The 22792-nt window shown below is 41.2% G+C and overlaps 1 protein-coding gene across 4 annotated transcripts in view; it reads right to left on the bottom strand.

The window, feature by feature from the left end:
• ncor2 (nuclear receptor corepressor 2) overlaps positions 1-22792 on the bottom strand; it is a 97169-nt gene that overhangs the window by 44763 nt on the left and 29614 nt on the right. For all 4 annotated transcript variants that reach the window (XM_026187574.1, XM_026187575.1, XM_026187576.1 and 1 more), the window contains exons 4-7: positions 19728-19905; positions 15910-16092; positions 7226-7339; positions 1340-1396 (exon numbers count right to left, since the gene is read on the bottom strand). In XM_026187574.1, coding sequence (XP_026043359.1) covers positions 1340-1396; positions 7226-7339; positions 15910-16092; positions 19728-19905 — 532 coding nt within the window. The remainder of the gene's footprint in view (positions 1-1339; positions 1397-7225; positions 7340-15909; positions 16093-19727; positions 19906-22792) is intronic.

Genomic DNA, 22792 nt, shown 5'->3' with positions numbered 1-22792 from the left:
CATATGGATATTATGTGTGCATAATATCCATATGGTGAAAGTTGCAATAGCTGCAATGCTGCGGAGTGAAACTGAGAAAAGTTGCAGAGGTTTTAGTGAAGACATAGCCAGGCGTATTGCAATTTGGCACAGTGAGTGAAAATTGAAATTTCTTAGGTATTAACAGCATTAACTTTCTTTACATGCCTAAAGATTTCTTGTATTTGAATATTTTCTGACGAATTGCCCACATACATGTGCATAATGGGCCTTCCATGAATGTAATGGATAATCTGTGGGCCTGAAAATTCTGAGGGGCAGTAACTTTGGCTTCTATTGGCCGATTTGCATGACTGACCCCTCCTTTTAATCATTTGAGCCAGTAGGATCACAGTAACTTTCACAACGTTTACATCAACCCCACCAACCAGAAATTGCAGGGCGAGAAATACAAGTGAATGCAAAAAGCACAACACTTACCATTGTTAAATTCAATCGCTGTAACTGTCGGAAAATGGCAACGTTTTGGCAGGAAAGGGTCTGAGGCATTGTGGGAGATTTTCAGGAAATGAGAGATAGCCACGACTTTTAAAGTTTTGGTATAAAAAAAAAAGCAAAGGTAAGGCTGAATTCATGTTACAGTTTTTAAAAGTGAAATATAATTTCGGTCTTCTTTTGTTGCTGGTTCAGTGAATTTTGCTCAGCGCGTGATGAAAGTTGCAGTTTTGGGATCTATGCAATATCAGCTTTTAGAAATTTATTATTTAAGGGTTTCAAGAGGTTAGCAAGACTGATACAAAGCTGTGACTGACAGAAGACCGATAACATGATATAATTCAATCCAGCGAACTCACTCATAAAACAAATAAACTAGGGATAGTATTTTGCGTGGGCTCTTGAATAGGCTCATTAAAAAATAAAAAAAAAATTTTTAAAAAAACTTAAAAAGCCAAGTGGACACACTCAGTGTGCTACTATGCATGTGGGAGTAAGATGTATGGACAGCCAGATGGCCACACATAGTATATCAGGATGTAGATGAAGAAAAACACAGTAGTCTGGAAATGTATAAAGGAGCAGAAGTACTCATTTCAGTACGACTGCTAGAACAAGCAACATGCGAGTCATTTTATTTAAAATTAAATATTTAACATACCACCTAATGGAGCTTTAAGATAGCACACAAATGTTTTCACTTCATTATTTTTAACCTAAGAACTTGGTCATGATGTGATCAGGCTTGTTCCTCTCCCCTAAGCATCCTTTGTCCCTCTAATGTGACCTTGTGAAAAAACACAGGGGGTGGAGGAAAGGGAAATGCTAAAACTGACTTGTGAGATAAAGTAAAGTCTCTACTCACCAGCTCTACCCTGGGTCCCAGTCCCTCCAGTATCCTGTGAGCTTCTTCTGCCTTTTTCTAGTGAGCAAAGATAAACACAAGTAGAACATTAGCCGGCCGCCTGCACCTCTGCCATCACCACGGCAACGCAATGAACATGCTAACTTGATCACTAAGGCTACACCACTTCTTGCCGGCTGGATGGAGAGATGGATGCGTTGACTATTATTAGAGCTTTTAACTGAAGCTGGGCCGCAGCTCCTTGCCTCAGCACCCTCTCCCCTTTCTCTCTCTCTCTCGCTCAGATAAAAAATAAAAGATTACTCACCACCCCTGAGCAGAGAGGTAAGAGAGGAAGAGCAGGCGGGCAGGAAAGCAAGTGGGAGTGGAACAAAAAATGAGTGGGAGAGAAAGAGCAGAAAAAAAGAAGAGAAAAAAAACACAAGGAACAAGGAGGGGTGGGGGCTACAAGGCTTTGGTACTTATCTAATAAGAGACATCTGATGAAAGACAGAGAAAGCTCCGAGCTACCTACAGCCATCAACCCCTTAAAAAACAAAATTCCTGGTCCAGGGACCATAAAACAAGAGGAGGGGTTTTGGGGCATGAAGCTGGGCAGTTAAAAAAAGAAGGGAAAAAAGGAGGGGGGGGGGGGAGAGACGACAAAAAACAAACAAACAAAAAAAACCCACACACCCCCATCTCGGGGTGACCTCTCTGCTGCTCTGCTCCTCCATACATTTATATTTAGCTCCCTCCACTAGACAAATGTTGAAAGCAGTGGCCCAGACTGCTCCTCTCAGTGCTTTTTCATGCTTTTCTTTATTCCACTATGTAAGCCTAATCAAACAGCCCCTCCTTGGTGGCACGCTGCACACTCCGTTTCACATCTCAGTTCATTTTCCTCAATGATCAATCTAAACTGCCTGGGCTTCAGCTCTTTTTCCACTAGTACTACCTCAACGCGACTTGAAGTGGTACAACCCGTCTCGACTTGTTTTCCATTACAATCGAGTACCGCCTAAGGTGGCGCGGGGTCTTTATAGCAACGCGTCCGAACGTCTCGTGACGTCATTTGTATGCGACAAGAACACGACAACTAGGGCGGCCTGCGGCATTTTTCAGACTCGTGTCCACCGTGTTGTTTCCGTGTAGCCATTTCCCTTGTCGCCTGGTTTTAAAACCGGCGGTTTCAATTTTCGTGAAGCAGAAGCTCTAATGACTCATCGTGTGATGCCTCTGACTAGCCAATTGGTGGCACACAGTTTTTCGATGTCATATTTTCCAGTCGCCCTGGATCACTTGGAACCGCGGTCAAGTAGGTACCCAAAAAAAGCATATATGGTATCAGGTGTTATCACGTAATGGAAAACCCTAAGTAGGTACTAATGGGAAAGGGCTATTACAGACAGGATTGGCAGTATAAAACAAAGAAGGGTGGTGGATGGAGAGGAGCATGTGGGAGAAATGGGTGGGTGGGTGTGTGATGGAGCCTACACGCTTCACCTCCCATCATGTTTCTTCACTGTAGAGGTAGCAAAGGAGGTGTTTGGGGACCTTCTCCTAAGTTTATACAAGACTCATGCAAACAGACTTGAAAGTGAGACCCCAGAGAAGCTCAGCACAGCTCAGCTTCAGTCAACACAGGCTGACAAGTAGGTCACCTGAGAGGGAATCCAAATGACACAGGTCCTACCTTTAAAACTACCGTGCATTTCCCCTTACTATGAATGCAAGCAGAAGCACTGATGCTTTACATATGCACAGCATACATATCTTTCAAATGCAAATACTGTATCGGGATGTTATTATTCTTCCTTCAGTCTGATTAGAGTTTTTCCTCATTCCTGTTGCTCGTCACCAGTGAGTAGGTGTAACAGGCTGCAGAGTGTTGCCTCAGAGAGCTTGCTCACTACAGAAGCAGTTAATGAGCAGCAATTATTAAAAGCAGCCTTTCATCCTCAGGGGAATTGGGAGACTCAAGGATTTATATTCATTTCCTGGCTGTGACACTTTAAGCGAATTTGAGAACAAGACTGCATGATTTCTGACCTCAAACCGCTTGAAACACACATTCAGATGAAAATACTTGAAATGGCATGTTCAGAGATAAAGAGTGAGGAGGGGGAGCAGACAAGACTATTCTGCTTATTTCATGAGGGAGGGACGATGCTTTTAATAACTGCTCTCTCGATCCATGTCTACCACAGATAGCCCATCACACAACCGAAGCGGAGAAGCTGGTTCCATTATTTCAATCACACTCCCCTGTGGTAGCACACTGGACTTAAGGGCTGCGCAGTTGTAAATCAACTATTTTCTCCAGCAGGTCATTGCTTAGGCTGCTGCCCCCGCGACCCGGCCCCGGACAAAGCGGATGAAGATGGATGGATGGATGGAGGTCATAAGCTCAAACTAAAACTACAATAGTGTGGTTTTTTGTTTGTTTTTTTTTGTTTGTTTTTTTGTTTTTTTGGGGTGGGGGGGGGGGGGGGTGTAATGTGACTACAATCACAAAACCTGTGAAACTCCCATAAGGGGGGGGGGGGGGGGGGATAAATAAAAAAAACAGGTACGAAAAGATAAAGCCTAGAGGGCAAACTTAACACAGAATAATGAAAGAATTTAGCATAGCTCAATGCAAGTTTCACAAGCCAGTGTAACACAGGATCTTTTTTCCTGTTGTGTTTTGTGTCCGTGTTCTAAATATGAGAAGAGTGAAACCGAGCTGAGCCTTCCCCAGAGTTGGGGGGCTGTCAGCAGAAATGAGGCTGTAACCCTGAATGAGAAAGCTGAGCAGAGTGTAGCAGGAACAAATGACAACACAAAGACATGAGCACAAAAGGGTACACGGAGGCTGAAGTAATAATAGACAGATGCTTAAATACACACCTGTGTGTGGCGACATGTTAAAATACATACTCAAGGTGGTGTTCAGCACACACCTACCAGTGATTATTTTTGTTTGAAATTGGGTATAGCACCAAAGCTGAGGGACATAAAGGATGCAAGTTATTTTGCAACCTCTAAAAAAAAAAAAAAAGCAAACATTTGAGGATATATCATTTGCTTTTAAAAAAAAAAAAAAATTTCGAGTGCGCAAGCTCTAACCTCCACAGCTCTGTGTGCTTTGAGTTTGAGTGCATTAATACACACACACACACACACACACACACACACACACACACACACACACACACACACACACACACACACACACACACACACACACTCACTCTCCAGGAGCCGTTGAGTCAGATGTTGCCAGGCGTAAATGATTTCTATCTAGAACAGGCCATTTACTGTTAACTGTTGTCTGCAAAAAAAGATGGGGCTGTACAAGTTATTCTAAGATTTCCTGGCGTTTCTAGAAGCAACCGTACACCTTCAAGTGTATTATCACCTCTGGGCTGAGTAGAGTTTACACTCATTCACATGTAGTATTTAAAACCAAGCCAGAAAAAACTGTTTTCTCTCAGCATGATATCTTTACTGCCTCAGATCACAATACCTGGATTCATTTAATATCTTACTGTATTATGTTAAATTTCACTTTTCTAAGATCATCATCTTTATATTTTAATTATTATCTTGAATAAAAGTGAAATTCTCTTTTGAGAAAAAAGTTGAAATGTGGAGATTCCAGTTTCAAGACCCTCTAAACAATGCCTTGTGTAGTTGAGTTCATGAAATCTTACATCATTTTCCGTTTTAGTTACAAGGAAATTTCTCTTTTAGCACATAAACACAGTATAAAGACACTGAAAAGATGGTGCAGAAAGCTGCACCTGGCCAGAAGGGAAATAAGCCAGAAATAAAAATTTGGCTTGATTTGTAAAATATGAAATAGCAAGAATATCAATGGTTACACCCTTGTGCAATAAAAAGGATGCGTGTTGTATCACAAGATAAGACAGCTGTCCAATCTGTTTTACTAAATCATCAACACCAGGCATTTTGTAGAGGGTATAGAAGCTGTCTGGAATCTCTACATTTTAGCTAAAATAGTATTTTGACTTCAATCGCAAAATTTTGACTTTATTCTCAAAACATAGAATAATTTCTTAACATGGCCCTAAGACTCCTTCATAGAGAAGGAGAACAAATAGAAATAAATTTAAAAAGAAAAAAAAAAAGCTCTTTTTTTTTTTATAGAAAGGGAGGGTGAAGCAAAAGCAAGTTGGAGGGTCGGCAGTAGGCCAAAGTACACCAAGTCAGTGAGAGGGAAGTGGGAAGTGTTACAGAGGTAACGCTACAAGTCAGCGATTTGTACACATCCAGATAACTCTTAAGCAATGTCCTGCTATTTCGCAGAAATGCTTTGAGTCGGCTGTGCCTGATGACAGTAATAGTTGTGAAGGACAACCCCAGCTCTCCTAAAAGGGCTTTTAATGCCATTTGTGGCCATGAACTAGCAGAAAATGATTGTTCTCTAAAAACCAAGCTTCTGCACAAAAACAAAACCTGAAGGCAAACAAATGACGCAAAAATGTTCTGCTCTGCAGCCAGATCCAGGACACACAATACCAAGATTTGTCGGTTTGTTTTTTGTGTAACGGTCCGACATACCGCCTTTAGCCAAAGGCAAGGACATAAAACGTAGCTGTAAAAGACATGGGCTACGACCAACACGTCACTTTGTGCTACTGGAGCCTCCATACACGGACTCTGAATAACACAGAGAATGGATGACCCTACACTGACATGCCCATGATGATTCAAAACAAGCACTGAGTTTTTTGTTTTGTTTTGAATGACATTTAATCAGGGTTAAAATTTACACCTTTACGATCAATTCTTCATTTTTGGTGCCTTGAATGTGCCAGAAATGTTGACAATATTGAAATTTGCTTTGTTAGCAAACAATTAGTTGTTTACCTGTTCCTAAATCCAGCTTCTTTTCCTGAATCTGGGGGCACAGTGAAATGAAAGGAGGACTTCCCTTCTTAAAATGCCACTTTATTAAAAAATAAATAAATAATAATAAAAAAAAATGGAGGTGCAAACCTCCTTCCAACCACTAGAGGGACCGAGAGCACAGAGAATCACTTCAAATATAGACTTCTGTACACAACATTCTCTGCAGCACATAATTATTGCCTTGATTTGGACTTTTTAAATAAATAAATAAGACTGGCCACATTTTCTAATGAATTTTTTTATTTTTGCTTCATTTTTCTTTTTGGAAAGAATTGAGAATTTGCATAAACAGACCTGCATAAAAGACACAAGTGCATTTGTATCATTCCCTGATATGTGTATGTTTTTTGTTTGTTTGGGTTTTTTTGCATGCATACACCTGTAAATTCATCATACTTGCTATGCTGACCTTTAGGAAGTCGTTCTGCCTTGCCTGACATTAAAGACTAGAGAACAGGTATGAGACGCATCTGTGACACTCACCGTCTCTGTTACACAATTTAGGGTTGGGCTTTTTTTCAAGAATTTAATCAAATAAGGTATTTAAAAACGACAGATCACAATGAAAAGAAAAAGAAACATTCTTGCAGACTGTATAAACCCACCATGAGCAACACACACTTTGATTATGGTGTAAGTGTATTAATGAAAATCACAAAAGTACTATAGACTACTTGTATGTTATGCGGTTTCTTTAAAGCTACACCTGCTGTGCAATTTAGATTAGCTTACAGAAACTATTTTCAAACTCTGAGCAGCTTCTCATCTCAAAATTAGCATACATCACACATCAGAGAATGTTCAGAGGACAGCACAACTTAATTTAGGGGCTTATCGTGCACCAGCCAAAAACCACCCAAACATGAGGAAACGGTTGCCCTCCTCCACTATTATTTACTTGTGCTGATAAATATAGTCAAAATGAAGTGAAACTATTTCAAATGCAAGGTGCGCGCGTGTGCGTGTGTGTGTGTATATTCCACTGACCCTGTTCTCATCGTAGATGATCTGCACCAGGCTGCGGTGCTTGGCCTCACTTGGTGGTGGCGAGATGGGTCGCTCTGGCTCATGGGGCTTTGCGGCCTCCTCCTCCAGCTGTTGCTGTAACGTGCGTGTAAACAAAGATGACAGTTAATGCTTAAAATAGGGCCCTGGACTTCAAGGAAGACCTGCGGCTCACAGGTTTCTGCTGTGAGGTTAGACAGTGTGCATTAGATCAGCTGTCCTTCTCTAGCTCTCCAACAGGGACAGCATTAACTGTCCTATTTACTGTAATAGCTATTAGCACCCCAGGGTCTAGTTAATCAAAGAGTTACCAAAACAGCTTGTAAACAGAGCCAATGCCTGGTGTGTAGCTTGAACATCCATTGACTAAAAAAAGAGAGAGACAGAGACAGACAGAAAAGAGAGAAATAATGACATGAACATGTGGAAAAACAACACCAGACAAATACTGGAACAGAGGAAGTTCTTTAACCTACTAGTCATCTTGGCAGGTGACCAAGCTTTACTTGTGATTACACTACAGAACCAGAGGACTTAAGGAAACTACTGTGGAGCATTTTGGCATTCAGAAAGAAGCTAACCAGTTTATAGAAAGAAAAGCAGAAATCATAAATGGAAAAGCAAAGTATAAATGCAACCAAAGGGGGACTGCTATTCAAACTGTGCATTCTACCCATATGTGGAAGAGGCTAAATGTACCAGTCAGGATAATTAATCCGCCCACACTTTATGACACCAATATGCAGCATGTGGACACAGCCACTTCCTTCTGACTTTGAAAACGGAAGGCGGCGAAGAGCTTAAAGCTATTAAAACACTTTTAGACACTTAAAACACGACACAGAAAGCTGGAGCTTAACAAATTCACTTTTAAATAGGACATGCTGCATATGTAGAATCGACCTATGAACAACCGTTTTCCTTCTTATTATTCAGCAGTGCCAGTCATCCAAGTCTGTGTCTAACAGTGATTTGCTAGTTAGCAAGAAATTAACCGTTAGCCTGTTCTTAAACTCCAAATACTTAAAATTACCTGATTAAATTATCCAATCACAATTTAGTTTTCTGTCCTCCTTCTGAGATATGTTAGGTAGTGCTTAAACTCTGAACTATTAAACCATAAGAACAAGTGTCCAAATTAAACTTGTATCAACAGATGAGATGCAAGGTGGAGAAAAATCTGATTACAAGGACTGTTGCATTTAATTTACTGCTTCTTTTCAATCGCTACATTGAAAGAGTCAGACCCAAGGACAGACTTTCAGTAAAAGCTTGACAAAAATCTAATACAGCAGCAAGTATAGTCTGATACTTATAAGAAACTCAACTTAAAAAGCATCATAAGTCTTAATCAGGTAAACTACGTGAATGTACTATTGCTGTGATTTATTACTATTACTGAAGGTCCACGGCTCCAAACCATATTAAAGGGACCTCTGGCTAATATGTCGGGCTCCGAGTTGGGCTCGTAGCCGAAAAATAGCTTTACTTCGTTGTCTGGGTCAACTTTGCTAGCGAGAGACAGAGAGAGGCGTTGAAAGGCTGCTCCAACGGAACTTACCGTAATTGCTTTGAACCCTGCGGCTTTTAGTCAGGTACGGCTTTTCTATGGATTGTCCATGATTTTTGTCATATCGTAAGACGATTTGTTTTGTTTGTTCTGCTGTTGTACGGCACTACGTTGCCTGGCGGAAGGATCGGGGTTCAAGAGTGGTATGTTAGTCACATGTCCGTCCGCCAGGCAACGTAGTGCCGTACGAAGTAGCGAGAAAAACAAACTTCAAAGTAGCGCTACGCGTTCAGCGGGAGGCGTGGATGATGAGCGGCGATAAACTTGCGAAAAGCAAGTTATGCCCAACTCCACCGGTGGATTCTGACAGCGTGGAAAAGTGTGAAAACATCCACGATCAGCAACGGATTTTGAAGGGCTGGACTGCTGCATGATGGAGAGGAGGACTCCGACACTGACAATGAGGATTTCTTTGGTTTTGAAAGTGACAACGAAGGAGAGAAGCGGAGAGTGGATGACGAAGCCATCCTGAGCCTGTTTGTATCCGACACTGGAGGAGAGGACTTTGGTGGTTTTAGTGCGCAGGAAGAAGAGAAAGATGGTGGTGAATGACTGACTTTTCTTCTTGTTAAAGCTGTGTCACTGCACCTGAGCCTAAAAGGTAGTCCGAATCTATTTTTCTGGTGTGCTGTAGGTTACTGTTATGTACTACATGTGCAAATATGTACCCATAACTTGTTTTTCAAAATATTAATAAAAGGGGTGTGTCTCCAAACAGCCATCTCTTTCCTGACAATTCCCTTTGTGCATATTCTCTTACATATGATAAGTCAACATTGAAACACCTGCGGCTTTTGGTCAGGTGCGGCTAATGTATGTACAAAACAGGATTTTCCCCTGATTTTAGCTTGTGCGGCTAATATTCAGGTGCGCTTTGTAGTCCGGGAAATACGGTATTGTTTCGGAGGAAAACACGAACACAGCGTACAGTTGAGTCTTAATAGCTTACTTACAGCTGGGCTCGTCAGGCACTCTTCTTGGCTGCAGTGGTTATTATTATATTTACATGCTTCCAGCTCCCGTTTCTGCTCGATGATAACTCGTAGTTTTCCACTCGCCTTTTTCTCCCTCCTCGCGCTCACAGACACATAACGGGTATGGCAGTGCATTCTCCCTGCAGCACGGACTACACTGCCCATGAGGCTACATTCTTTAGAGCATGTAGCATTCTGCCTATTAGCTTACAGTGGGGCAAAAAAGTATTTAGTCAGCCACCGATTGTGCAAGTTCCCCCACTTAAAATGATGACAGAGGTCAGTAATTTGCACCAGAGGTACACTTCAACTGTGAGAGACAGAATGTGAAAAAAAAAATCCATGAATTCACATGGTAGGATTTGTAAAGAATTTATTCGTAAATCAGGGTGGAAAATAAGTATTTGGTCACCTCAAACAAGGAAAATCTCTGGCTCTCACAGACCTGTAACGTCTTCTGTAAGAAGCTTTTCTGTCCCCCACTCGTTACCTGTATGAATGGCACCTGTTTGAACTCATCATCTGTATAAAAGACACCTGTCCACAGCCTCAAACAGTCAGACTCCAAACTCCGCCATGGCCAAGACCAAAGAGCTTTCGAAGGACACCAGGAAAAGTATTGTAGACCTGCACCAGACTGGGAAGAGTGAATCTACAATAGGCAAGCAGCTTGGTGTGAAAAAATCAACTGTGGGAGCAATCATCAGAAAATGGAAGACATACAAGACCACTGATAATCTCCCTCCATCTGGGGCTCCACGCAAGATCTCATCCCGTGGGGTCAAAATGATCATGAGAACGGTGAGCAAAGATCCCAGAACCACACGGGGGGACCTGGTGAATGACCTGCAGAGAGCTGGGACCAAAGTAACAAAGGTCACCATCAGTAACACACTACAACGGCAGGGAATCAAATCCCGCAGTGCCAGACGTGTTCCGCTGCTGAAGCCAGTGCATGTCCAGGCCCATCTGAAGTTTGCCAGAGAGCACATGGATGATACAGCAGAGGATTGGGAGAATGTCATGTGGTCAGATGAAACCAAAGTAGAACTTTTTGGTATAAACTCAACTCGTCGTGTTTGGAGGAAGAAGAATACTGAGTTGCATCCCAAGAACACCATATCTACTGTGAAGCATGGGGGTGGAAACATCATGCTATGGGGCTGTTTTTCTGCCAAGGGGACAGGACGACTGATCCGTGTTAAGGACAGAATGAATGGGGCCATGTATCGTGAGATTTTGAGCCAAAACCTCCTTCCATCAGTGAGAACTTTGAAGATGAAACGAGGCTGGGTCTTCCAACATGACAATGATCCACAACACACCGCCCGGGCAACAAAGGAGTGGCTCCGTAAGAAGCATTTGAAAGTCCTGGAGTGGCCTAGCCAGTCTCCAGACCTCAACCCCATAGAAAATCTGTGGCGGGAGTTGAAAGTCCGTGTTGCTCGGCGACAGCCCCAAAACATCACTGCTCTCGAGAAGATCTGCATGGAGGAATGGGCCAAAATACCAGCTACTGTGTGTGCAAACCTGGTAAAGACCTATAGTAAACATTTGACCTCTGTTATTGCCAACAAAGGTTATGTTACAAAGTATTGAGTTGTATTTTTGTTATTGACCAAATACTTATTTTCCACCCTGATTTACGAATAAATTCTTTACAAATCCTACCATGTGGATTCATGGATTTTTTTTTTCACATTCTGTCTCTCATAGTTGAAGTGTACCTCTGGTGCAAATTACTGACCTCTGTCATCATTTTAGGTGGGGGAACTTGCACAATCGGTGGCTGACTAAATACTTTTTTGCCCCACTGTAGCACAACAACAAAAGGCCACTCTCTCACCCAGGAAACACGCAGAGAAAGAGCGTCACCCTGTAACCATGGCAACCGTAACGCTGCCACCTGGAACAACAGAACGTAGCTGTCAAACCCAAACAGTCCTGACCCGCCACAATATGAAACAGGAAAGTACCGCCGTGTAATCCATTTATTTCAACAAAGTAACTGTATTGTAAATACCACCTTTTTAAACGGTAACTGTAACGGAATAGTTACTCATATTTTGTATTTTAAATACGTAACGGCGGTACATGTATTCCGTTACTCCCCAACACTGCATTTCTGACACCCTCCCAAAGTCTATAAAAGACACAAAAGAGAGCTGAGATCTTACTTCCTGTTTACCTTATTTCAATAAGATTCAGTCTATGGGTCTGAAAGATGGAGACAGAAACTGGAGAAGTGTACTCAGCTATAAGTTATCTGGAAGAATAGACCAAGTGCTGCTGACCATACAACGTATCTACCAGTTAAGTCAGCCACGTTCCCCTCCCCACTCCCCCTTCTGATCTCCTGACAGGGGCTTCAGAAAGGGGAGAAAGGAAGCCTCCAGAGGATCTACTTGAGAGGAGTATAAGACGGATCATCTTTTGCCATTGTAGCCCTGGATAAGAATCTGGTGAGGCAAACAGACATCCCCACAGAGAGCCCCCTTCCCTGTTCAAACCCACCATGAAGTAAAATAAAATAAAACAGCCATCCTGAGCTTGGCTGACATGAATCATGCTGGCTGTAACCTAAACCTTAACCGCCACCCATTCACCAACTCTGCCAAAACCTTTTAATAAAGTTTTAGCATGCCACCTAATTAGTCCAGATGTTTTAATGCTCGAAGAGAGCCGGACTGTAAAAATATCCATAAAAAATACTGTGTGTATTAAGCGACGATGATGAGGGGAGGGATCTTGATTTATGCTGGTGAGCAGCTGAGTTCAGATTCTCCATCATTTAAAAAGGTTCGACACCAAGGTTGAAATCCAATAGCTGGCTTCATTTTGGTTCTTGTGGTAATTTGGAAAAAAAAGAGAAAGGAGGCAGTTCTCAGTTTCAGCAGTCGTGTTGTTCATGCCAGCAAATTTTACAGCAATAGTTGATTTATGTTAGTGTGGCAAAAACAGGACAAACTAAAGGACATGTTGTGATGAGATTACATCAGCGGTGACACCAATGAGGTCTCAGACCACCCTCATCTCTGATGTCAGGGCCATCATTTTACTGTCAGCTTGACTGCGTTACTTAGAGCGCTGTGCAAAAGTTTTGAGCCACTCTCATTTTTGTATTTTTTCCTTCCAACCCAGACTTTCTTGTATTTCTTTTTATTAAAGTACTGTTGAGCAATAGCTCTCATGACTTTCTGAGGGTCTTTCAATTTGCTGCTTTTTCACTCCCGCTACTTAGCACAGACCTATGAATCACTCAAGCATAAACCAGGAATGGATGAACCAGTATTGTGTCATACCTACAACTTAGCAAAGAACCAATTTTAAGAACATATTTAGTCAGTTTGTTACCAGCATCCAGTTTGTCAAACATAAAATTACGTTTTTTGCACAAAAAACTTAAGTAAAAGTTCGGCATATCCTTTTAAAAATTGGAGGAAACCGGAGAGCAATGCAAAATCATTTTAACACAACAGAAGAGCTTTTACTGTCCCTTCAAGAAGCCTGGAGAACTATTGCTGAAGACTACTTAAAGTAGAAAGCCTGCCTAAAAGAGTTCAGGCTATGTTGAAGAATAAATGTGGTCATACCACTTGTACCTCAAGCTTGTTCGAGTTGTACAAACTCTCTTTGCGTCATATACTTTCCACGCATATTTTCATGTTTCAATAAATCCTACACATCTTTCCTATTTTCATAACAAAATATGAAAAAGTGAGCGGTGACTAAAGGCTTTTACACGCTACTATAAACAGAAACCACAGACACGTAAACATATAAACATCTGGCAAAGTACTCAACCCTATTTTGTGGTAGCTCTCGTTACAGCAGGTGTCTCCGGGAGTACATGTGACACACTTTCACAGGGTTAAAACCGTACCCCACACAAACTATCACATGTATGTTGACAGAACAATTTCAGTAAAAAGAACAAGCTTGACCATACGATTTCATCACTGATCATGGAAGGAAGCCAAAGGGGAAGTGGTGTGGTCAGCATACAAGTGGTGCAGACAAACACAAAACCTCACCATAGTCTCACTCCTCCCCCAGAGAAGCTGTTATATATAGCTCCATATACATTTTCAACTTACTTTTGTCCCAAATTAAATAGTGAAGAGAACTAAGCCTGGTGTAGTTTGTGTATATAATCACTGCACACCAAGCAAAAAACAGCTACAAGCTCAAATGTGGTGATTACAACACAGCAAAGACTATTTAAGACTTTATTGCTTTGATGCCAACTGAAGCCTGGCAGGGAAAGTCACACTGGAAAACCAATTATTTCAAACAAACACGACAGTACACTAAGAAAACTCAACACAGGCGCATGCAAGTGCTGGCAACGTCTTCTACAAGCACGACAAACAGTTCAGTACTTTTTTTCTTTAACCCAATTTCAGTGTGATTTATTAGCATGAATGCAGGATGACTGCACATGAATGACATCACAGCAGTTTCTACTGAACTTCTACGCACAAAATATCTCACCCGCACGACTGATTATGTGTGGAATGTTTAACTTAACTCACATGGATACTGAAAAAATTTAAAGACTCAATGAGTTTTCCCAAAATCTTTAAATGGTTATAGAATTTTCTTTAAATGAAAGCAGAAATGTCTCCCCCATGTGATTATCATGTACCATAATGTGCTTAAAATATTTCCAGGGTTGCTGTAGCAGCAGAAGTAGCAAAAGAAAGAGATAGCTAATGAAGAAAGAAGTAGGTTATGAGGAGGAGGAAAAGGAAGAGGGCAGCAGCCAATATGCTGTTTTGGGAGCTAGAAGAGCAGGTAAAAGCGACATGCACACGGCAACCCACCACGCAGTTACCATCACAAACAGAATCCACTTTTGTGGGAAACCCTGCATAATTATTTACAATCTAATTTTAAGTTTCATGAAACTATATTTTGTAATCTAGGAAGGTAACAATGATTGCAATATCGAGAGCATCCTGAGCGGCTGCATCACTGTCTGGTTTGGGAACTGTGCCATATCGGACCGCAAGACCCTACAGCGGATAGTGGGAACAGCAGAGAAGATCATTGGGGTCTCTCTCCCCTCTATTGAGGACATCTAGACCAGACGCTGCATTCGCAAAGCCACCAGCATTGTGGCTGATCGGACACACCCCTCTCACACACTCTTCACACTCCTGCCATCTGGAAAAAGGTACCGAAGCATTCGGGCACACACATCCAGACTGTGCAACAGCTTTTTTCCACAAGCCACACACACACACACACACACACACACACACACACACACACACACACACACACAAAATCACTCAGCTTAACTCAACTACCTCAAAACATTGAGACTGGACTGACTAATCAACACAAGCGCAAACACACTGACCTACACCACCAATATCGTACACACCAACCTGTAAATGCTCTTTTGCACAATATTATTACTGGACTTTTTGCACTAACTTCTTTACTTCCTAATTTTTGCTGCTACACTAAGGAATGTTTACTGTTCCTCCACTACCTCAACTCACCATCACAAAACCTTATTATTATGTTACGTTGTGTTTTTTTTTTTGTCACACTGTCACTTTGTTGCTCTTGTTTGCACATTTGCACGTGCACTTTGTTGTCTGCTGTCTGTTTAAAAAAAAAAAAAAAAAGGCTTCCCTAGATAGTTAGTTTTTGTTAATTTATGTTGTAATTTATGTTAGGTCAGTCTGTCTTGTCTCTGCTAGCCAGCTAACTAGGCCTCTTAGTTAGCTAGTTTAGTGTTTTCTGTTAATTTATGTTGTAAATTTATGTTGCATGTAGCACCTTGGTCCTGGAGGAACGTTGTTTCGCTTCACTGTGTACTAACTGTATATGGTTGAAGTGACAATAAAGCCAACTTGACTTGACTTGAATATGAGACGTAAATGTGTCATACTGACTGAAAAGGAAAGAATGTGAAGCTTTTTCTTCATTGCTGTACAAGATAAACTATTTTGCAACCTAGCTGGCAAATACATTCTTGGAACACGCGTTCCCACTGATTAAAATCAGCTTACAACACTTTTGTGACGCTAGTACATTAATAAGATGGCAACATTCTGTAACCAGTATATCCTCAAAGTTAAGAGCAGAACTGTACATTTACACACCTGTTTTTTGCGAAGCTTGCAAATCTGCTGCTCCACCATGCTGATCTCCCTGTCTACACGGTCCATGTTCTGAATCAATTCTTCCTTGGAGAACCGAGCTGGAACCAGCTCCAAGTCAGGATCAATATGGACAGGACTTACAGGGGAGATGGGCTCCAGCTTCCCAATGGCGCTTCCGCGATCCTACAGAAGCACAACAGAGAGCACAGTGTCATGATTAGATGTAAAACATATAAAAGATGTAAGAATGAAGCAAATGGGGTTTTTGTAGTGTGACACGTGTATACAATGTTATAGCCAGAAGGTCAGAAAAAAGAGCCCTCACAAACAACAAGCATAAAAGCTGTTGCTAGAAGCTCTTTATAGAGAACGACCTTGTAGGTTTCCTCCCACGCCTTCCATTTCTCAAGGCCACTCTATAAGAAACATCATCCAAACAGTGCGTGTACCCTTTACATCAATAGCACATGCCAGTGAATAAATGACAGCACATTGGCTCCGTGAACACACAGATTCTCTCACCAGATTTAGGCACAATAGAGACTGTTTAAAAATACAAACTCACTCCATTTTTGTTGCTGTGACGACACTTTGGGAGATATCAGATTGGTAGTGGATGTGCGGGAGGTTTAAATTCTGGTGATACTCATTAACCAGCAAAGTAGAAATGATGTGAGTCAGTCCAAAAAATAAATAAATAAATAAATAAATAAATAAATAAAACAGAGGTATCTCCATTAACTGAGCAGCGTTTGTGGCCCTGCATTGGTATCCATTTCTGTAGCTCTTTGGCTACACAAAGAGAGGGACTGCTATGCAGATTGGCTTTCAAACAGCACAAGCAGCTAATATTAGCACCCCACAGCGCTGAGTGCAGCGAGCTACTGTGAAAGCTCGTCTGAAGTCACTGCACTAGAAAACCACTTGACACTGAACTGACAGAGTTAAGTGTGTTACGTTAATGATATTAGTTTATTGCTATATAGAGAGACAGTATGTCAAGCCTCCGTACTGTTACTCTTCTGGCTTTCTGCCGTAATGGAAATACCAGTCCTTAATGCGTGCCTCATACAAGTATTCACAGCATTTTTTGCAGCCAAAGGAAAAGAGAGAAGCAGGGAGGGGGAAAAAAATCTCTACAGTACTTTTATTCTCTGTGCACACAAACACAAAAAAAAATTGTGTGATCTCTACACCAAAGTTTTGGCTATGTGGACAAACACCCTTGTACACTCAAACTATTATAACTGCCTGAACAAGAGCAATGCATTTTTTTTATGTCTAAAATACATCAACAATTATTAGAGGAAGGAAAGAAAAAACAAACAAAAAAAACAAAAAAAACAGCTGGCTGTCATTTCTCAATAACAATTGGGCCAAAGATCTGGGTGCTTGTGAATGTTCCTACTTTTTGAATATATGCACACATTTTAGTGTTTATCCAACTTGGGTTTTGTATTGTGTTATTTTTAAACGTTTGAAATGAAGGTTACGTAAGTAGGCTAATCTGGACCAGGCAGGTGGCATTACAGCCCTGCAGATCTGCTGTGATTGAAAATGTCAGTGCCAGAGGATGCTCAGGCGCTGTCCTTAATGATGAAATCCTAGGATAGCCCTAACAAAGCACTCACCATATATAGCAGTAAACTACAGGACATACTCATGTTGTCCAAAAAACATCTCTCAACTATAAAAACTTTCAACAGCTGCAAACGAAATAGTTGAGTTAGAAACCTTGTTTATCCAGATGGGATTCGATGATATGACAAAACTACATTTTTCAAATCAACTTCTCCCTCTGATTTTGCTCCCTACGCTATCCTTTCTTTGGTTAAGCGGTACGTCAAGAGTTCCTAGACCTTTGACATTGTGTGAAAAGGTCACAGTTCAATTGCTAAGCCCAGTCCAGTATAGCTTATAGCTTAACCGTTTCACACTCTTCAGCATGATGTGAAGCCTTAGACATCCTGTTCTCGTGCTAAGTTCAGAGTTCACTTTCTCAATTCTAGATTGAGAAAGTGCTAGAGTCAACCTACTGAAACCGATGTGACTGAAACATGACTTTCACATATGTCAAAGGTGAATGTCATTATAATACTTTGCACCTAATATAACACCAATGCCAAACAGCACTTGGTTTAATTGGATGCCCTAACAACTAACCACTCTATTTATTCACAGATGCTAGCAAGGCTTAGAGTATGGTAGAGCCCACAAACACAATCCTACTAATGCCACCACGTGTGCAAAAGCCAAATCATATCATTCCCTCCTCCTTCAAAGCAATCCCGGTTATCAAAGGTGCGTCAAGCTAACCAACATATTACTGCTTTCTGTGATAAACCTCAGAATAAAAGGATTGCACACACGCAACAGAAGCAGAAACCTTATAAGAAAATACTCAAACAAATTTTTCCAATACCCAGTATGCCTTTGAAAAATATCATGTGGAGCAATGACACTGTTTTTCCTTCCCATGTACTGTCGAGACCTCAAGTAAAGTCACTGAATGCTCTCAATGGGAAAACCACAGCACACGCAGTGCACTTCTGTATTATACACAACTTTGGCACCAACGGGAGACCGGCATTAATCTGCCAGGAGAGAATGGCTGTCATTCAGATTTTTTTAAAGACGGGAGAGAGAGAGAGAGAGAGCGAGAGAGGGGAAAGTGCATTAGTCAGCTTTGTCACATGTGAATTCCTTCAGTGCCATAAATATTTCATAACATCAACAGCAATGCTCATTTTTAAGCCATATAAGGCCAGTGAACTCTGAGATCATCCCTGTAAAGATGATTTCTCCTAATGTCTCACTCTTATGCTCCCTTATATTTCATTTTCTTTCCAAAAACCACAAATTCAGGATGATTGAACAATGGTTTACTGTAACATGCTGCCTTTGTCCCTCTGATTCTCAGTCCATGTGAGTCATGCTGTAACCATCAGCTTTGTCTGATACTACTGGCCTACTCCCTTTTTACTGTTAGCCTTTTACTCTTATTTTCCTCTATTACCCTTTATCTGCATCTCCCTACATCTGCCCTTTGCCTCATTTCAGCCGCATCTCCCTTTCTAACTCAGTATCATTAGGTGCACTTGTTCCACACAGTGACTGCATCTGACATCACTTACATAATGGGTTTCCAGCCCTTGCCGCTCTAAGGGGGAATTGCTGGCATTCCTGAATGTTTCCCTGCTAGCCTAAGAGTCTGTCTTTTTTCCCCTGTGCCGTCTGTTATTGTTGTATCTATTTACCATTCCTTGGCTGGCTGCCTCCCCTGGCAGTTCGAAGCACTCTGTGTAAAATCAGGAACACCTCCTCATCAGCAGCTCTACACACAAGCAAGTCGTTTTGATCTGTAGTTCACACAGTTTCGTGCTCAGTCTTTTGAAATCTAGGTCAGCTCTATTATTTATTAATTGCTGTTTCACAACTACCTTAGTCTTCCTACTGCTGCTCACAGAGAGCCAGCTTAGCTACAATGCTGAATCTCTCTCTACAACCTCGGCTGTGTGTCTAATAACATCCTCTGGGGCTCTGAAGGAGTCAAATAAAAAACAGATTTCTAGGATGATTTTTTTGTGTGTGTGTTATTTTTCAAGGAAAATCATAATTGTTGAATATCATTTTGGTAATACAGCAAACTCCCAAAATACTGATTGTGTTAATTGAAAAACTTTGTTTTACATCTAGCCCTGTATTTTGCATTTAGCATGGCTTTCTTCTATTGTTATTAGCAGCAAAGTCAAGGACGAATGTTTTTTGTTTTCATTCGCTTGCTGGCACTTTTACTGTACTTCATACCAACTACTGACCTTTGTCATGTCCTCAGGCCCTCCCAGAGGCAATGGCGGGCGGTGGGATGAAGGCCTCATCACAGACTCTGGTCCCATCTCTAAACGAGGCCTTTTGATATCTGCATACTCCACCTCTGATTGGCCAGTGGGCTCTGTTAGGTAGATGTGCTCATAGCGGATATGCTGCTCCTGTCCTCTGCAAAAGACAAAAAAAAAAACAAAAACAAATGCAGCAGATAAGAAAAAGTACAAAATGTTATAGAAGGAAAAAACAGATACTGATGAAAAGCAACATTTTCCTTGATATCTTGTTCTTGCACAGACATAGTGACTCCATCTTGAAACGCACAGGACCAATGATAGTGTTAAAGTCCAGGTGCCACATACGAAAGGGCACTTAAAGATGTCTTGGTGACTTAGTGCCTTGTTGGTTTTGTGTTAAGTGAGTACAGCTTATTTATAAAGGTAATTTGCACAGACATGAAGTCAAAGTGCTCTACAACAGAACAGTATAAAAATAAATACAACTACTGGAGAGACACACAATAAAACCTGCTCTATACCGGATAATTAAAATATAGTAGCAAGTAGGGCTGCACGATTAATCGTTAGAAAATCGCGATCTCGATTCATACTTATGTGCGATCTCATTTCCAAATGACAACGATTTAAAAAAAAAAAAAAATAAAAAAAAAAGACGACGACGATTGTGCCGCATTTTGATCCGGGACGTACTCTGCATGAAAACAAGCGCTCACTCTTCCTGTTCAACAAATGACAAGGGCGGAGCCTTATACCACGTGATCCAGAAGCTGTGCCGTGTGATGCTAAAATTAGCAGGGGAAAAAACAACGGAGAGCACGTCAGGGATGACGAGAAAGTGACAGGAGAAAATCCGTCCCGGTCAACCACCCAAACATCAATAACGGGAACCTTATACAGCGCTTCCCTATACCCGTCGAACTCCCGCAGGCACAAAGAAATTAGAGGCTATTACTTATCACCTGACTCCCATCAAAACGAGGGATTTAGGAAAATGATCAACACCCTAGACAAACGCTACACAGTGCCGTCCCACAACTATTTTTCTATTGTTGCACTACCTGCTCTATACACGCAGTGTCGAGCAACGGTGGAGACGGAATTTCAAGCAGTACAACATTTAGCGGCAACAACAAAACGTGAGACATTTGTTTTTTTTATGTTTAGTCTCAACTGTTACGAAGTTGATGTGCAGTTAATAAGTGCAATAAATATTTATACTGGAAAAGAAAATCGTGAGAGAATCGTGATCTCAATTCTAAGCCAAAAAATCGTGATTCTCATTTTATGCAAAATCGTGCTGCCCTAGTAGCAAGGCAAAACCACGGAATGAAATAGAACTACAGTAAACAATTAAAGGCAGTTAATATCAAACAGAATCTCTTGCTCTCCTTTAAAAAAAAAAAAAAAAAAAAAAACTTACAAAGTTGGCAGTCATAAAACCAGAGCGAAAGACTACTCCATAACTGCCACTGAGTGAAGGCTCTGTCCCGCTACTCTTCAGTTTTAAAACCTCATAATTCCCACATCCACTTGGGTTCAACTGATGTATATTTTATAAATAGACTGTGAGGGTAGATGTTGAACAATCCAAAAGCTTGCCCATGTTTTGTGATCATGCAGACTCCGCAGAGAATTTACATTAAATGCCACCAACTACACATTGGCCCAAAGCTGGAGCTAGACCATTTAGTGGTCTGTATACAAGCGTTTTGAAATAAATTCTAAAATCCACTGAGACCAGTGTAAAGTATGTATAAAATAAGGGTAATATGAGCTTGCTCCCTAGAACATGCTAGTCTGCCTGCACCATTTTCTCTTGAATATGAGAAAGATGGGTCATCTAACCCAGTAAACAATGTCCACAATCTGTGCAACAATACTCATGATACTCACTAAAGAAGAAAATAAAGAAAATTCAGTTTAATTTTTAAGACACCAAATCCTAACAACTGTTGCCTTAAGGCACTTCATATTGCAATGTAAAGCGCCCACAATAACACAGAACACAAGAAAACAGAAAACAAAACGAAATAACAGACCCAGCACTGAACCCCGCATGTTAGTAAGCCATGGAAGAAGAGAACTTCAAGCTTCAGTTACAGTCCAAACTGGACTGACTGAAACTCTGAGTGTAACTGCAAAGGTATGAAAATAATTGCCATCTAATTTATAAATGCAGAATGCAAACATGTTACCATCAGTCTGAATGAGTCTTTATCAATAAGCACAACTTATTCTCCACTGGCTGCCAGCTGGTTGTGTTCTGTATTCAAGTTCTTATATAAAAGGAAGGTTGCTAACCGCAAATGTAATAGAAGTAAATTCACATTTTAACTATGTAAACAGCAACACATGTGATTTTCACTGATTTGTCACAGTTAATTGCTGTATAATCAGAAATAGATTGCACGGAAATGCCAGTTTGACCCCATATAATTGCAGAATGAAAGCAGACCATCTTATGGCAACATTATAGGCAGGTTTTAGAGCCAGTGTTGGAATGCTTAACAATCTCATTTTGCATTGTTACAACTGTTGTCTTTGTTTTCGTTTCCGAACAACGCGCTGCATTATGGAAACTGTTAACGTTGCAGATGTATGGCAATTCGACTGTGCAGGTGCTCATCTGTGATTGGTGTGCTGATGTACAGCTCCTGGGTGACCGGTTCCAGCCTGTAAACCCACCCTATACGCAGAGCCCACAGAACCAATGGCGAGAGAGGCTCACTTGCTTCCCTGAACGCCTAAGTATGAGTATTGAGAATGAAGTGCTGTTTTCTCTTCTTTTTCTGGGAGTTAATGTACATGGGCATCGGAGCTTAGCTTAGTTTTTGTTTATTATTTTAGCCTCAGCTCACCCTGAAGCGTTGACACTCCTGTTTTGTCGTTTTCTCCTTCACGTTTTTGGAAATAAAAATGACATTTAAGAGAGATGTGGTCCGTGGTCAAAAATTACGCCATCAGTTAACGAATTTGAGAGGACAACACTAATCCTGTGGGCTAGAGACAAGACTCAGAGCAGGCTTGTTTTATCACGA

The sequence above is a fragment of the Astatotilapia calliptera genome, chromosome 12, assembly GCF_900246225.1.
Source record: "Astatotilapia calliptera chromosome 12, fAstCal1.2, whole genome shotgun sequence".
Taxonomy (NCBI): domain Eukaryota; kingdom Metazoa; phylum Chordata; class Actinopteri; order Cichliformes; family Cichlidae; genus Astatotilapia; species Astatotilapia calliptera.
Note: the sequence above shows the minus strand (reverse complement) of the source record. Positions and strands in the feature narration are given on the sequence as shown.